The 18,938-nt window shown below is 37.5% G+C and overlaps 1 protein-coding gene across 1 annotated transcript in view; it reads left to right on the top strand.

Annotated features, from left to right (window-relative positions):
- The window catches only part of LOC110104987 (ASC1-like protein), a 72,959-nt gene that overhangs the window by 49,653 nt on the left and 4,368 nt on the right, over window positions 1–18,938 (top strand). The window contains exon 4 of the mRNA XM_020834315.2: window positions 7,766–7,951. Coding sequence (XP_020689974.1) covers window positions 7,766–7,951 — 186 coding nt within the window. The remainder of the gene's footprint in view (window positions 1–7,765; window positions 7,952–18,938) is intronic.

An 18,938-nucleotide genomic window follows, 5' to 3' on the forward strand; every position in this document is an offset into this window, starting at 1 on the left:
CACGGAACCAAAGAGGCCCGCACAGAACCGAGGCGCCAAAAGACACGGAAAGGCCACCCAGCACGGAAAACCAGCAGCCAACCGGGGAAACCAAGGAGCCATGGCACGGAAAACAACCAGCATGGGAAGCCCAAAAAACAGCCACGGAATCCCATGGGATAAGGACAAATTTTAAAGAAGAAAGGGGAGGAGAAGGGACAAGACCACTCCAATAATGAATCCAACTTATGAGCTTACCTTTAAACATTAATGAGCTACTAAACTTCAGCTCATCATTAATGAGCTAGCAACTAAGAAAATAAGCTCAACTCCAATGCACCATCCTCTTCCACACATCACCATAGGCTCCAAAACCGTGGACCATAAGACAACCCGTGAACCAGCACCAGCCAAGGACCAATCGAGCCAGCAAACCAAAGGTCTACCAAGCCCCAAGCACAACCTACCATGATCATTGGATGCTTTCCCATCATTGGATAGCTAAAAAAAGAAAAGAACATAAAAAAACATACTAATGTTCACTATAAATAAAAATACATAATATTTGATAGCATTAGTAATTTTAGTACCAAAAGGCCTAGTGGGGGGATTGTGACTTTGGGCGATCAAGTCATTAATAAGAGTACATATTTTAGATATCATGGATCTATTGTTTAGAGTGATGGTGAAATTGATGGGGATATTATCAGCAGACTTCAAGTTGGATGGTTGAAGTGGAGGAATGCATCAGGCTTATTGTACGATAGAAAAAACCCCCCTCAAACTTTAGGGAAAATTCTATAACATGGTGGTGATACCTGCAATGCTTTATGGTGCCGAATGTTGGCCATTAAAAGAGAAGCATAATATTAAGTTAAGTGTTGCAGAGATGAGAATGCTTAGGTGGATGAGTGGCTTGATCCTTAGAGATAGGATACGAAATGAGCATATATGCGAAAAGGTTGGAGTAGCTCCAGTGGAAGATAAGATTAGAGAGAGTTGCCTTAGATGGTTTGGTCACATTAAACGGAGGTCTTCCGATGACCCAGTTGGGAAAGTTGAGATATTAGATTTGACTTATGTTAAGAAAGGTAGAGGTAGACATAAAAAGACTTGGTTAGAAAATATTAGAAATGATCTTTCTTTATTAGATTTAAATGAGAATTTAACTTTTAACCGGACACAATGGCAAAAAAGGATTCATGTAGCTGACCCCACGTAGTAAGACAAAGGCTTGATGCTGTTGTTTTACTAAATCAAATAAAACATCACATTCGGTCGGTTTATGCTTCAATATGATTATTGAAAGACATGATTATTAGATAATGAATCTTTTTTTTTTTGAGGGCAATAATAATTATTGAAAACCTAAGAAGAATTTTGATTATGTTTGGAGGATCTTTATGTGCATGCCTTATTGTAATTCTGGTTGATGGGATTTGTTGAAATAGGTGAAAAGTTAGAATGATATAGAAAATATTTAGAATATAAAAGATTTAAGGTTAATAGAATAAAGATTAATATATGACATTCAATGAACTATTATGGGAGAGAACTAGAGAACTATAATAGTAGAGAACTAAATAGATACATTCTTTGTGATTTAGATTAGAGGTTAAAGAAATATTATGGGAGAGAAGAGAACGAGAGAAGTAAATAGATACAAAAAAGAACCAACTTTCATTATATAATATCCAATGAACTATTGTGATTCTTTCTCTTGATGTACTAGAGTTGAAAGCAATGATATTCAATGATGATGATATTGAAGGACAAAAACAAACCTCTGAAGTTAATCCTAGTAGTTAAAGCTTGAATGTTTGATGTTGTAGTAAATGATTATTTGCTTATATTTTTGTGGGTGTACGAGACATTTTGTACTAAACATTTTATATTATAAGCTAGACAAGTTATCATGTCATTCATTTATTATTGTTTATCATTTCTAATATGATGTTATATTAATATCAATACATTATATTAAAAAAATGTAATGCCGTGCCGCGCCGTACTCGTGTCCTATATTTAAAAAAAAAAACTGTCCCATGTCCGTTTCGCCGTGTCCATGTCCGTGCATCATAGATAATAATAAATTTAATCCTTTTGTATCAAATGTTTTTCATTTGCAATTTGGTTTTGAGTCTGTATTTTTTATTTTTTTGTAAATCCAGATTTTTATATTTTTTGGTGAATTTTTTATTACTTGTAAAATTTATAGAACTTTTATTTAGGAGAGTTATTTGTACTCTTGTGAGGAGTCCTTTGCAGAGCCTTGTGGGATGTAGTTTGTGGAAGCAATGGTACATGCTGAATCAAGAAGGATTAATGGAGAATGGTGAAAATGTAAAGGCTTCTCTGCTAAGTGGAGTTTATCTTGTAGTTGCGAGTTCAGGGATAGTAAAAACCCTAGCTTTTTTGTAGGCTAGGCTTGAATGTTTGCCTTAGAATTGACCGACTACATAAAAATCTTCTGATTGCTTAATGATGATTGAGTTTTACTCATTTTTTTCTAGTTTTATCAAACTTAAAGTATATGCATCTTAGATTTTTGAGGGATTTGTATGAATTTATTTGTTTTTAATTGTTGATCTAGGCGAATTGAAATTATTAAGCAAAGCTGAGCAATGAAGAGCACTTTGGGAGGGATTTGATGATGATTCAAAAGTTTTAATTGCATTAATTCATGGGCTAAATGACAAACCTGTATATGCAAGATTCGTTCTAGTGCCTTGCTTCTATAGTCCTGGTCCCTCATCGTTAGGCAGTTGAAATTTGTTCATAGGTAATCAAGAGCCAATTCTAACACCTAGTTACAAGATTGCTAAATTTTTGCAATTGGGAACACAGATGACAGGGCGTAGGGGCTACTCAGTGCCTTGGTGCCCTATTGCATGATCTCAAATTCAAATAGTTGAAATTCAGGAATTTCTAATCTGTTTGGGTTGAGGATTGGAAAGATTATAAAAATAATGATATTTATCGTTTGGGGACACTATTTTTGGCTGCTTTTCTAAGAGGAGAAATTCTGGAGAATTGAAGAGATTAAAAGATGGTGCTGACACTGGACATAAAATTAATGTTGCATTATTGTGGTTTTTCTACTATTAGAAAATATCATGAAGCTTGTTTGTCATGACCTAATTCTCTTTTTGGGGCATATGGTGGAATCCTATGATGCACGGACACGGCGACACGGACATGACACGACACGGACACGGGACACGGTAATTTTTAAAAATATAGGACATGGGTGCGGCGTGGACATGGCATAATAATTTTTTAATATAATATATAAAAATTAAGGTGACATTATAGTAAAAATGACAAGCAATCAACTGCGATGTAGTAATCTTAGAACTCATTTTTATTCCATGGCCAGAAATTTTAAGTAGAAGTGCTTTCATCCTAGAATAAAATCCTTTGTAGGTGTCACCATAATAATTGCATTTGAATGACACATTCCCTCCTCCTTCAAATGTTTTTCCTAACTTTGTAACATGAATTCATAACGGCTTATCAGTTTCTACAGATGGTTCTTTTGAACCTTCACCTAATCCACTCCCGCCAGCAGCAGAGCTCATTCTGCTAACAAACCAATCATATATATGAATACATCAAATTAAATTGATATGAATTGAAATCAAAATATCCCAATAATAAGACAACTTGAATACAACAATATACCAGTCTGCCGGGGGTCCAAGGGGGTTCTACCTAGTTGGGTTCGACCTAGCAGTATCGAGCATGTACCTAGCAGTGCCGAGCATGTACTGAGCGGTACCGAGCATTTACTGAGCAGTACCGAGCATGTAATGAGCGGTACCCGAGTATGTACTGAGCGGTACCGAGCATGTATTGAGCGGTACCGAGCATATACCTAGCGATACCTCATTTAATAACCGGACACGCGTGTCCGACATGCATGTCCGATTTTAATTTTAATTTTTTAAATTGCGCACTCCAATGCCGTGTCTGACACGTGTCCATGCCGTGTCCGACGCGTGTGACACTGCATACCCTCTTTAAGCGGAGTGTCGGTGCATCATAGGTGGAATCTCTACAGAATATATTAATATTCTTTTTTCCCATGATTTATTTTCTCTGGATTTTTTAGTTTATTTGTGCTTAATGCTTGATCAATTTGATTTCATAAACTAAAATAATTTTGAAAGATTTATTTGTGTTCAACTGTGATAGAAATATACTCATATTTCATTAGCAACCATTAGTGATAAGTTTTATTAATAATGTTCTAACTTAATCCACATAGCAATATCATGCATCAGTTAGTCGATTTAGATCTACTAATTGTTGGCAGAAACATGTTGATAGAAATCATAGGTGAACACATTCATCATGGGGAAGTTGGTTTACTCATATAAGTTGGTTGTTGAGAGGAAACCTTAAACCTTGATTTCATCATCAATTTACTCATTTAACAATTAGCTTTTCACATAGTTTTCATTTTTTTTTATAATGTTCGTAGATTAAATTTAAATTAAGTTTTTGGACAAAATTTGAAAATAATTTAAATCTGTAGTAAGCAATATATATTGATCAATATGTGCCATTGTGTCAAATTTTGTGACACTTAGTACTCTATAGCCTTTTCTTGTTATTGGATTCAATTTATTTATCTTATTAAAGTTTTATATATAATTTTGGTGATTTATAGAATAATTACTGTAGTTTTTTTTTTTGGGGGGGTGATCTTCATATATTTCGATATCATTTAGGTGTATCTAGTTTTTATAGCTTGTATGTGATCTAAGAAAAGAAAGCGAGTTTGAACTAGGTAACATAAAATTGTTAACTAAATACTTATTTCAAAATATCAATAAATTTAGGGCAAATATTTTCGAGAATAAGATCTAATATAATCATGCTAGAGCAATTAGCAATACGCTGAAAATTAAAGTCATGAGGCATCAAGATTTTTATGTGATTTGACTAAAAAAAGCCTACATTAACGCCTAGGTGCCCAATGCAGCCTAGAAGTTCTATTATTAAACTATCTTTCATTTGCCTCACGAGGGCCGATAAATCATTACAATACTTTGTTTAAGGGGAATTATATCCTCACTGTTGTGGGCAAGGGAATCATCTTTTAGCCATTTTCAAAAAATAAGTACCACCGCAGTATACAAAAGTTTAATTAAAAATAGTAAAAGTATCTCACACGATGATAATTTCTCATAATTTTTCCTGTGGCTTAATTTTGTAATATGAGAGCTAGGGTTTTTAATTCTAATGGCTTGTTATATACATAATGAATAAGTTTGTATTTGAAAATGAAATTAAAATTTGTAATTTAAAAATATAATAACAATATAAAGATTTAAAGAAAATTACTTAAACCAAAAACATTTATATTTGAAATATGAATCTGTTTATAAATGCATGCTGCAGCTTAATGGATACTTGGAAAACCTAAAAAAGTACCTTAAAGTGGTTTTTGGTAACCTGTTAAATTAATTTTATTAAGTTCTGAAAATACTATCTATTTATGGAGCGATGTTCTTCATCTTCCCATTAAATTTGTGAAAAATTGTAAACCATGACAAGTCTTTTGATAAGTTCTCTTTCAGTGATTTTTCAAACTAAATTTATTTATCATTTAAAAACGAGTTTTAGGATCAATTGAAAAAAAGTATATCATAGTTTGCATTATATATTTATATATTAAAATATAGGGATTAAAATTATTAAGAAAATATTTTCCACATATTTACCTCTACTTGCTAGCTTGTTTTGATTTCGTGGTCATACTCTACATACGAAGAACAAGAAATTTTTATTCTTAACAACTATTTTCATATGCACGTACACTGGTTTTTTTTTTGGCTTTTTATTCTGTTTGCACAATACTCAAATAACTGTATGACCAATTATCATATTATATTTGTTGTCATCAAAATTGAGTATTCACGATAAGTTCATGGGATCTACAATTTTGGCAGCTTTTGTATTTGTAGAATATTTTCTTAGGCTTGTGGAGACATAATTGTATTTGTGCTCAATTGACATAAGCTTACACACGTGTTTAAATCATTTATACTAAATCTTATATAATATTGTGTGGTGATAGCTTTGGTTTACATGTATTATATAGTTTAGTTTCTACACAAAATTAGATTAGTTTTAGGCATTATATCCATTTATTTCTGTCAGCACTTACTGTGTGATTGATTTGATAAAATTTTCTGAAAGAAATTCTTAGTGCAAAAAATTACAATTCAATCCCCTTTTTCCATCCCTTTTCCTTCCGTTGTTGTGAAGGATGTTGATCCATGGTGTGACGTGAATTGGCCTTATTGGGACCAAACTCAGTTTCTAATAGTCCATTTGTGCTTGACTTGATAAAATATTGAGTCGGTTGTTGGTTGGCTAGAACAATTTGGAAGTCTTCATATGAAAGATTTATCATGAGATAAGATGGTTATAATGATTGTTATTGTGATTTAGATTTGAGCTCATATTTTTCCTATTAAATAGCATTCTACAGGTGGAATAGAAAAGCCATCTCAATCAAGAAGTAAAAACAAATCTAAGAAATTTAAAGCCTCAAACTCAAAACAAAGTAGGCAAGGAAATTTGAATAATTTTAGTTCTAATGACTTTGAAGATTAGAGGAATAAGAAGGGCGGGTTTGGGATGGAGTTAATGATAAAGAAAAGCTTTTGTTTTTTTTTTTTGTTTTTGTTTTTTTGAGACGATTTTTAAATGACAAGATCTAGGCATGCCATTGATTGAATGAAAACCATCTGCAAGAGATCTTAATTCTTGTTGTAATGGGCATCTTAGGTTGATAGTTATGGTAAGTATAACATGCGCGTGTGACAGCACAGAATTTTGAAAGTGATGGCAACAATTTAGTGAAATGAGTTAGGGAGGATGAGAAAGTGCAATGAAGGGAGGAAACATGTAATTATGGCCAACTAGGACTGGCCCAAGCTGCTTGTTGGAAACCCAACTCGTTGCAGATAGTTAGGTATTATTTGTGCACACCCCCTTTCGTGAGTAGATCATTTGAGTTTTTTTTTTTTTTTTTTCTTTTCAAGCCAATACTTTGCTTGTCAAGCCAATACTTTTTAGGTCAGTCTTCGAGGTCAATTTTTGACTTATGAAATCTTTCCAATGCCTTTTTCTTTGGATGCTTTTATCATAAGAAACAAAAATAGCCAAGAACAGTGGAGGATTGTAGGGCCAGTTCGCTTTGTTTTTCTGGTGTAATAACTCCTGCAGATCTTTTTCGTGTTCAGAAGACTTGCATTGATATCTACTCATCATCATTGATAGGCTAATAAATAAGAAAAACATGTAACCTTTGTAGCTGCCGGTTAAGTGCTACTAAGCTTTATGTTAAAACTCATAAGATGCAGCTCTTTCACCAATGAATAGCTTTATGTTTAAGTTGCATGGCTTATATGAAACAACTGCCAAAGAACTGTTGAAAGAATGATGAATTGGAATATTTAAAAATTTTCAAATTTATGTAAATTTATTGAATTTGAGTCTCAAGGGATACTTTTTCATTGTAATTGTTAATTGTTGCAATGAAGAGAAGCATTCTGTTACTCTTGACTTGCTAATACTTTCTATCATCTATCATTTTTATAGGGAGAATGAACAACTGTTATATTCAAAGGCATGGATGCATTAATAATTTATGGAATAATGCTTACGGTTTTAATAAACTAGCCAAATATATCGCATTTTTTGCAAATATAAATTTTCTGATTTCTTTTAGCTTACATTTCTTATTTTAATGATACAATTTAAACAGATTTGCTCGAGTTGGTTCTGTTGTTCTAGCTATTCATGATGCAAGTGATGTATTTATGGAAATAGGAAAGATGTCGAAGTACAGTGGTTGTGAGTGGCTTGCATCAATCTCATTTATTCTATTTGTTGCCTCATGGGTTGCACTTCGACTCATTTACTTCCCTTTTTGGGTCATTTGGAGTACAAGGTAATGCAACTTATAATTTTAATTCTATGAAAGATTCATGTTCATTGAGTTATAAAATGTATTGATGTGAAATATTTGCAAGGAATTTGCTGAAAAGTTTATGCCAATGATGTCTTTTGCATGATAATCATGAATGATTTTTTTTGTAAACAGCTGTGATTATTTTCCTCAAACTTCACTATTTCACCTTTTACTATACTTATTTTTTTTAAGAGAACCTTTGGATCTTGGAGTTGGTGTCTAAACCCCAATGAGTTGGCATAATTTTATTTTGTATATGTTTGGCTTGACCACTTTTACAATATCACGAAAATTACAATGAATTATATGTAATGAGTTATGTTTGCCAGCTGTTGTAACACCCTGTCACAAGTTAATGCAATCAATAACTTTCAATTTCACGGATAGGTCTGATGTGAACGAAAATATAAGATTCTGAAGAAGTCCTAGAATGATTGATTCAATATATTGCAGGTTTGCATGATTTAAAAAAATTTGGTGTTTACGTATAACATATATTAGAGAGGCTTTAAAGAAAATGGAGTGCGAAAAACGGTTGGACTTGATGATATTTCAATAGAGGTATGAAAATGCTTAGGAGAAGGATTTTTTTGTCTTATGAAAATTTTCGATATTATTTTGAACACTTGATGTATGTCAGATGAGTGGAAAAGGAGTGTGTTGATTTCAATTTTTAAAAATAATCAAGATGCACAAGAGTGTATAGTACGAATTATAGAGGAATTAAATTAATCTATCATACTTTAAAACAACGGGCGAGTTATCGAGCATAGGTTACGATGTTTTAGTAATGTTTCTCAAAATCAATTTGGATTCATGCTGGGTAGGTCTACTCTGGAAGCTATACATTATTGATGTACCCTAGTGTATGCTTTTTGCTATGATGGAGAAGTATAAAGAGTATAGAGAATCTACATGTGATATTTATTGATTTAGAGAAAGCTTATGATAAAGTTTTAAGATAAGTGCTATGGAGTGTTTTAGAAAAGAAAGGGGTAATAATGGTTATAGTCAAGTCATTAAGGATATGTATGTGAGAACTATTACTTGTATTCAAACACAAGGTTGTTTGACTAAGTATTTTCTTATTTTAGTTGGATTTCATCAAGGATCAACTTCAAGCCCATATCATTTTTCTTTAGTTATGGATATTATTACTAGACATTTTCAAGAGGATGTACCCTGGTATATGTTTTTTGCTGGTGATATTCTTCTTATTGATAAGACTAGGGAAACTTGAATTATGGAAGTCAATTGTAGAGTTTAAAGGTTTTTATTTGAGTAGATCTAAAATAAAGTACATGGAGTGTAATTTTGGTAGTAATAGATCTAGTAGGGGGATTGTGATTTTGAGCGATCAAGTCATTAATAAGAGTACATGTTTTTGATATCCAGGGTCTATTGTCTAGGATGATGGTGAAATAGATGGGAATATTATTAGTAGAATTCAAGTTGGATGGTTGAAGTGGAGGAATGCATCGGGTCTGATGCTTGATATAAAAGTACCCTTCATTTAAGATAAAATTCTATAAGATGGTGGTGAGACCTATGTTAGACCTGAACCGATCCAACCTGGACCAGTTTTGGTTTACTCCCGCCGGTCCAAGAAAAAAGAAAAGAAGAGAAGCTGGGGGTGGGTGGGAGACAGGCATGAAGGGGGGCGGTAGCTTTGGTGGGGCCCATGGCTTAAATTAACAATGCTTTGGGAGGGAAAATTTGAATGAGGGGCTGTTTAGGGATTACGTAATTTTTCTTTTGCTTTTACTTAGTCTTTCTTGTTAGGGTTTGGGGATTATCTTGAATTGAGGAGAGATTTGAGATCTAGGATTTGTTCTTTTGGGCTTTAGGCTTTGCTATAGAACTGAAGAGTTGTGTCTTCCTCTCGAATTGAAGAACTTGTATCTTGTATTATTTTTCTTGTTCGTGGATTGAATGGAAGAAGTTTTTCTTGTGTTTTCTCTCCAATCTTCTAACATTCTTGCATCGTTTTGCTGATTTCTCTCTAAAATCAGCATATTTCTTGCTGTTTTCACCAATTATTGATAGGTTTTCTTGCGAACTCAAGTATTTCCCTTAAGGGTTACTTGCAAACTCTGGTATTTTCTATCAAATTGGTATTAGAGCATTGTCTTGTGACCATCGGCGGCTAAAATTATGAAATTTCAGTGGTGAAATTTCATCCAGAAGATCTTCTCGTGATTCTCGGTAGGAAATATGGCCAGTAAGACGGTTAAAGCTTTAGAAGGAGAAATTGGGCAACTTAAATCAGATTTGGAGGAAAAAATTTTTGATTTTTAAATCAGATTTCATCTAATAATGAAAGGATGGAAGGGAAGTTCGCTGTGATGGAAGAGATATTGAAGAAATTGCTAGAAGTGAAGACCAATCAAACGACATCGAAAGCAAGGGTAACCATCGGCGGCCATGTAAGAGGTGGAAACTCTAACATGTTTAGGGGAAGGGAAAATTTGGAAGTAGATATCTTTGAGGGTGAAGATAGAATGCCTCCTCCAGAAACACTTTCTAGGAGGATATGAGCACTTGTTTCAAAAGAAGGTTGTTGATTTTGTAGGGAGAAGGGAGGTTTTTTACTGCAGTGGTGCTGAATTTGAAATAAGATGAGGGGAATTTGATGAAGGGGTTGGGTATGATCGCCAGAGGGAAGATCGTGACAACTAGGGAGCACCTCTTCTCGGAATGGGAGGTTATGGAGGATTCAGGGGCAACGGTAGTGACCCAAAGGTGAGGAAGTTGAAGATGCTCATCTTTGAGGGTGAGGATGGCCATGATTGGATCTACAAGGTGGAACAATATTTTGCCGTCAACGGGTTGACGAAGAAAGAGAAGTTGACGGTGGCAGGACTGTGTTTGGAGGGGAAGGCACTGAAATGTTACCAATAGCGTGACATGAGACAACCTATCCGGATCTGGAGGGAGTTCAAAGAGTGCTTACTAGAACGTTTTCTGAACCGGTAGGGGAAGAGACTTTTATGAGCAATTCATTGTCTTGACACAGGAGGAGATTAATAGAATACTGTGATAGGTTTGAGTACTTGGCCAGCAGATTAGATCGGTCGTCTTAGACAGTGCTAGAGGGGAATTTTATGAAGAGGCTTAAACCAGAGATACAGACAGTAGTTAGGGTGATGAGGCCAAGAGACCTGGGGGAGACCATGGAGCTAACCCAGTTGGTGGAGGACCAGAAGCAGCTGGAGAGGGGGGCTAGGGGGAGAAACTTGGGGGGATCGTATAGGATGACGACCACCTTCTTAGCTCCCAAAGGGTCAGTGCCAGGTAGTCTCAAGGAAGTGCCCAAGGAGAGAGCTGGAGGAGGGGGAAATGAGAGAAATTTCAAATAGCTGACTAAGAAGGAGATATAGGAGAAGAGGACAAATGAGTTGTGTTTTAGATGTGATGAGAAGTACATGCTAGGGCATATGTGTAATGACCAAACTCTTCAGGTTCTCACCGTTTGTGATGACGAGGAAGCTGAAGAGGGAGGTGAGAGTGGGTTAGAGGAGGAAGAGGAGAAGTAGTATCTGGATGTGACAGAAGTCTCCCTGAATTCAGTGGTGGGATTTAGTTCGAGTCACACTATGAAAGTGAAGGGAGAGATTGCTGATAGAGAGGTGATAGTGTTGATAGTGTTAACCTCTGTAGAAATCACACGAATGAGGGAAGAAACCAAAATCTAACGTACATACCTCATGTCCGTTGGATCCAAGAATCTTGCCGAAATATCGCTGAAATCGGCGCCGAGTCGGTCTCTTCCTGCAAATCTCGCAAATTTGGCCCCGATCACTGATTTTTGACGCCTTTAAAAGCTGCCAGAAGCCCTGAAGCTTTAGTTTCCATACACGAGCTACTCAAGCTCCTCCCAATCGATTCTTCTACACCTCTGCTCGACTTCTTGCAGAAGAATTGCAGGATACAGTTGATCGGACATCCCGATCCTCTGGATCCTCTAAACCCGAACTCCATCCCGATACCTACCTATTTCCTGTTCGACCAAATCCAGCGGATTTCACGTCCGACTCCCTCTCCTCTGCTGAGCCCCATTCTTCTCCTTCGCAAACATCTATTTCTTATATACCCTAGCTCCTTCATTCGTCCATATCTCATGCTCCAGACCGAAATCCCTCTCCATCTTCCGCTTCATTCGTCCACAGAGAGAGAGAGAGAGAGAGAGAGAGAGAGAGAGAGAGAGAGAGGGAGTGAGTGAGAAAACCTACCTGCATTCTTCCATCTAGCCGAAACCTCAAGCACCGAACCTCAGCTCCCATTGTTAATCTCTCTTTCCTCTTCTTCAAGCCGCATTCCACAGCACATATAGCCGACCCCTTTAGGTAGATTTTTATTTTTATTTTTATTATTTGTTTAAATGTTAATGTATCAATATTTATAGTTATTGTTATCTGAAAGCCTGATTTCGAATCATGCACCGCGACAAAACGATCATCTATACACGCTTTTCTTAGCGTGGTGGGAGGAAGTGCGTCGCGATGCTTGCGATGAAGCGGGTAATCACCTAAGATTCCTTCTTTGGAGTTCGTAGCGCACCGAAAAAATGCCTATACACGCTTTTCTTAGCGTGGTGGGATTGGAACCCGGTACGATGCGTACGACGAAGTGGGGATACCCATAAGTACCCGCTTGCGGGTAAACAACTGCTTTTCCTTTGCCATAAGTACCGAAGACCCATACATGCTTTTCTTAGCGTGGTGGGGGATCAAAAAAATATGGCCGCAGTGTCCTCGTCCATGGACACCTACCAGACACGCTTTTCTTAGCGTGGTGGGAAAGACCCAGTTTGCCGTAGTTTTCCCTTAAACGGGAGAAACGTCGGGAGGCTACCAAAATTTCGGGTAAACGTACGACCGCACTTAGACTTGCTTTGAATAAACTTGAACAAAATTTAAACTTAATAAGTGATAACAAATTGAGCAGAGGACTTGTGGACTTGTATTCAAAAGAACTTGTTGAAGCTTAAGCTTGGACCAAATCACATTGAATTTAATTTGAACCTAAATTATAACTTAAGTGAATCACAAAATGGCTTGAACTTCAAGTGAATTTGAACAAGGACTCGAGCTCAAGGAAACTAAAGTGCAAAGAGCTTGAGCATTTGAACTTGAAGATAAAAATTTGGAGTTGAATTCGAACTTAACATACAAGTTGATCATTTGGAATTATATTCAGAACTTGAATCAAATGAACAAAACTTGGACTTGACTTGAATCAAGCACATTGGACATGAACTCAGTTTGAATTTAGACTTGATCTTTACAAGACCACAAGGGACTCGGATATGCATTTGAACTTGAATGACTTGGACAACATGGAACATGAATTCAATTTGCATCAAACTCAATCAAGAAGAACTTGATTCGAGCTTGCTTAGACTTGAATTGGACTTGTACAAAGAACCATTCCTTAAATTTAGATGAGCTTTGAATGATGACATTGAAATCAAATGTGAATATGCAAGTAAGGGACTCATGTTAAACAAGTCTCAATGTACAAGAATGATGAACGATGAAATGATTCAAAGTGTCCATCCAAGTTAACTTTCAAATGAGAGCAAGTGATATCTATATTTATCATGCAATCAAATGCTACTAGAAGGATTTTGCATGAAATGTATGATGAATATGGTGGCACTTTCATATTCAACATCTGTATGCAAGCAAACAAGTGGAAATCCATAAGAAATGAAAATGTAATCAAATGGCAAATGATCATCATAATGAGTTTGTAAAGGATTTGTGATGCTCATCATTACACACATAAGAGAATGTTACAAGTTATCAATCAACACACATGAGGAGATTATTTATGAATGCAATTCATTCAGCAGTCAATGTTAATGTACAAAATGGATATGCTAAATCTGCTTACAAACAACGGTACTAGTGGTACTTCATAGATGATGAATCATTTATGGACTATAAAGATTAGCATGCACATGGATACACAACGTAATAGGTCTACAAGCAAAGAAATAAGAATGTTAAGGATAAAACTTCCTTTCAACTAAAGCTGGCCATTTTTGCAAATAAATACACAACATTCTTTTTACAAGCAATCATGCTTGATGTAGTCTATTGGTAGGATAACAATTAGTGAAATGTTATGAATGCAAGGGAGCATAAGTAACACATATAAGGAGTTGTGATAAATGAAAGCACCTATGAGCTATGTAGCAAGAGCCGATGAATATTATAATGCTCTTGTAGCCAACCATCATTCAACATCAAGCAAATATATCAGATCCCTACAAGCAAGGATGAAAGATCTGCAATACATACAAGCTTTCTCTATAAATATAAATGTATGTACTACATGCCGTTTGTGAGTAGATGCAGAAATATTTCAGTAAATGCAGTATCCTGAATTTAATTTTAGTCAATGAATGAATACATCTATCTGCTTATGAGAAACTAAAGCTAATGTTCTGAAAAGGCCAAAGACTGTAGCCACATGTTGTACACCTAATACGTTGTCAACAAGAAAGTCACAAGAGAGTTGCAGCAGATGCAAGCATATACAACTTAAAGCAAGAGATTAGTTAGTGCACTATAACCCACATGCAGAAAGCGATAAGTAGTGCACGATAGTTTACCTGTACAAAGCAGCAAACAACTCAATCCAGAAGCTGCTACAATACGCCACCGGATCCGCAACATCTTTGCAAGCGAACATAAGGCGTTTACAAATATTGCAAAATACCCTTGTACATGCACTGTACCTTGTATATACGTAGGTACACAAAAGGGGTAAGTACAACCATACACCCGTATGGGCCCCGACGAGCGTGTTGTTGATACATACATGACGTCTAGGGATATTGCGCGGGTCGATAAGTGAATTCAAGTTCGAACCCGATCCTTCTATAAGGATTAATAGGAGTCGATAGGGTTCGAACAATCAAACAAATATATGGTGGCGATGACTGGTATATTTGTTTTAATACATTCATATTAGGCTTTCAATGTCTATAACAATATGAATTCACTAATAAAGGCACAAAGCCTACAAGAAACCCGATCCTCGGTCAACAGCTCGGCCGAGTCGACAAGGTTCAATCAGCAAATGGAAATGACCCCAAACACCCCGATGATGGCCATGTTGAATATTTATCTCAACCAGAGGGGTTCACAAATACTTTCCAATGCCTCCCAAATGCTCAAATGCCCATCAAAAGCCAAAACTCCACATAAAATCCCAAATCCCGAAAATATTTAAAATTTGAAACTCAATCTAAGTACACCTAAAGCAAAATCCATCCACCATCCGCAACAGTTTACCGAGGTGGATAAATTAAAGTTTACTTCAGCTCACATAGAGCTAATGCCTTGTCGAAAATATCACTAGGACCCATTCTCAAATAATCTCCTGCCATTAAGGACGTGGCACGTGTCCTCTGACCGGCGGTTTTGCCGCCAAATGGCACCGCAGGATAAACTTTTATGACTCGGGGCCCTCTGAACCGAGTGGTTTTGCCGCCAAATGGCGCCACGAAATACCGGTTATAGCCAGAGTCAATACGCTCCTTAGTGACATCAAGTCCTTGAGATATGAATCAATAGGATATGATTGATAGGGCACAAAGCCCTCTGTCAACTAAGGTGGATTTAAAGTTGTCCCCTTAGACAATCACCCCAAGTCTACTAGGTCCCCTTGGACGAAGCAACCCATGGCTGCTGAAAAGGATCCTTCTGTCAGGTTGGGTCGACTACCTCCTCTGACTAAGTAGACCAGGGATCACGATGGCCCGGGACGACAGAACCATGGGATCTTGATCGGGTCCATCATCCATTCCCCCACCATCCGCTTTAAGTGCAAGATGGTGTAATTTCTATTTTAAATATAAATTTTTCAAACTCTCCAATATTCAATCCATGCTGCTACTATATGCCAGATAACATGTATCTCTTTGATACTCTACATATCTGATTGATGACTAGCCTTAATCGAAAGTTCTCTCTAATTATCGGGAGGGGTAATTAACTATAGGGGCTTGCGCCTATAGGAAACCAGAACTCAGATCATAAAGTCCTCGCAAAATGAGGGCGAAATCTTTGGGTAGTGTCTTATCTATAAACCCATCAGCCTTCCCAAAATTTACCCCGGAACTTATTCCGTTAAAACTCTCTCGCCGAAGGAAAAGCACAGAGCGGGCGGAGGCCTGGGCTGAATTTTCGGAGCGCACAGATAGATAGTGGGGCAACCCACACTTTCATCTCCACCCAGATTGTTGATCTGCTGAGGTAGAAATTAGTAGATACATGAGGCGGACGGGCACATGAAAGGTGGAAATGGGCAGAAGAGTTTGTAGGGGAATTGTGTTGACCATTTATGGGGTACAAGTGAGGGAGTATTTTCTTTCCTTTGAGTTGGGAAGCACTAATGTCATTCTGGGGATGAAGTGGCTACAGACCTTGGGAGAGACCAAGGTCAATTGGGGGACATGAGGATGGAACTGGTGGTTGGGGGAAAGAGAATGATGATTCAAGGTGATACAGGGCTATCTAAGACTGGGGTATCTCTTAAGTTTTTTATTAGAACCTTAGAGGAGATGGGAGGAGGATACTTGGTGGAGTTGCATCACTTGGAGGGGACCAGACTAGAGGAGGGAGACATTCCCTCTTCAGTGCGGCCACTCATATAACAATTCAGCAAGATTTTTTAACCTTCCCAGGGCCTACCACAACAGAGGGAGTTGGTGCACGCCATTACTTTGAAGGGGTGTCGCCGATCAGTGTTCATCCCTACCGCTATCCTCAGATTCAGAAGGATGAGATTAAGAAGCTGATCTGTGAGATGCTGGAGGATGGGATCATCAGGCCGAGTGTGAGTCCTTTCTCTAATCTAGTCCTACTGGTTAAGAAGAAGGATGGTAGCTGACGATTTTTTATTGACTAAAGAGCTTTGAACATGGGGATAGTGTCGGATAAGTTTCTTATTCATGTGATTGATGAGCTCTTGGATGAATTGTATGGGGCAGTGATGTTTTCTAAGCTGGATTTGAAGTTTGGGTACCATCAAATTAGACTGGGTGAGGAAGACATCTCAAAGATAGCTTTCAGGACACACGAAGGACGTTATGAGTTTCTGGTAATACTGTTTGGGCTTACCAACACCCCTTTTTACTTTCCAGTCGCTGATGAACAGGGTGTTCAGGCAATACTTTCGAAAGTTTGTTATGGTGTTTTTTGATGACATACTGGTGTACAGTAAAACCGAGGAGCATATGGAGCACTTGAAGATGGTTTTGGAAGTCCCACAGGAACATCAACTGAGGGCCAACCTAAGGAAGTGCAGCTTTGCCCAGGCTAGTTTGTAGTACCTGGGACATGTGGTGTCCCAGTAGGGAGTGACGGCCGACCAAATAAAAATTGAGGCGATGCTTAATTGGCCTATGTCTAGGAACATAAGGGAGTTGAGGGGTTTTCTAGGACTGACTGGTTACCATAGGAGATTTGTGTCGGGGTACAACACCATTGAGAGAGAGCTCATGAACATTTTTTGTGGGGAGAGGCAACAACTCGTGATTTTGAGAGGTTGAAGAAAGCCATAACGACAGTTCCATTTTTAGCTATTCCGGACTTTAGCTAGATCTTTGTTGTGAAGATCGATGCGTCAGGATATGGGTTGAGAGCAGTGTTGATGCAGAATCACAGGCCTATAACATACTTTAGTCAAGTGCTGTCGATTAGGACATGACTGAAGTCGGTGTATGAGAGAGAGTTGATGGCCATTATTTTGACTGTTCAAAAGTGGCGCCCTTACCTCTTGGGTAAGTATTTTATTGTCCGGACATATCAGAAAATCTTGAAATATTTATTGGATCAGAGGATGGTGGCAGAAGAGCATCAGAGGTGGTTGTCCAAATTGCTAGATTATGATTTTAAAATCCATTACAGACCGGGATTGGAAAATAAGGTGGCAGATGCCTTATCAATATGTGTTGGGGAACTCCAGGAGATGAAAACTTCAGTGCCACTGATGGTAGATTGGGGGGCTATCAAGGGGGAGAGCATGCAGGATGAGGAGTTGAAAAAGATTAGAGAGGATTTGATTAAGGATACGAATAGCCATTCGGGGTACTCACTTGAAGGGGGGAGACTCTTACATCAAGGAAGGTTTGTGATGCCAAGAACCTCCATCCATATTCCCCACTTATTGCAGGAGTTTCATGATTGTGCAGTTGGAGGCCATTCCGGGGTATACAAGACCTATAAGAGACTAGTTGTTGAGATATATTGGAAGGGGATGAATAAGGATGTGGAGAAGATGGTGGTGAGGTGTGAAATCTACTAGAGGAACAAGTACATGGCTATGACTCCAGGGAGGTTGCTACAACCTTTGGAACTTCCGAACTGTGTATGGGAGGAAGTGTCCATGGATTTTATAGATGGACTGCCACGATCAGAGGTATTCACAATCATTATGGTGGTGGTGGATATTACTGAGCAAGTACGCACATTTTATTTTATTACGACATCCCTACAACGTAGTGATAGTGGCAGCAACATTCATGAGGAAGGTAGTCATACTGCATGGGATTACAGAGTCGATAGTTTCTGATTGGGACAAGGTGTTTCTCAGCCAATTTTGGAGAGAGCTATTCAGGTTACAGGGAACAGTTCTCAAGAGAAGCACTACTTACCACCTACAGAGAGATGACCAAACAACAGTTGTCAATAGTAGTTTAGAGACTTACTTGAGTTGTTTTGCTTCTGAAACACCAAAGATGTGGGCCAAATGGATGGCATGTACTGAGTATTGGTATAATACCTCGTACCACTCAGCTTCTCAGATGACCCCTTTTAAGGTGCTATATGGAAGAGACACTTCACAGTTAGTACACTTTGGAAAAGGGAGCACACTAGTATTCTCAGTGGAGCAGCACTTGGAGGAAAGGGATAGGGTGTTGGAGGAGTTAAAGAAACATCTAATGAGG

This window comes from Dendrobium catenatum, unplaced genomic scaffold (assembly GCF_001605985.2).
Source record: "Dendrobium catenatum unplaced genomic scaffold, ASM160598v2 fragScaff_scaffold_847, whole genome shotgun sequence".
NCBI lineage: Eukaryota > Viridiplantae > Streptophyta > Magnoliopsida > Asparagales > Orchidaceae > Dendrobium > Dendrobium catenatum.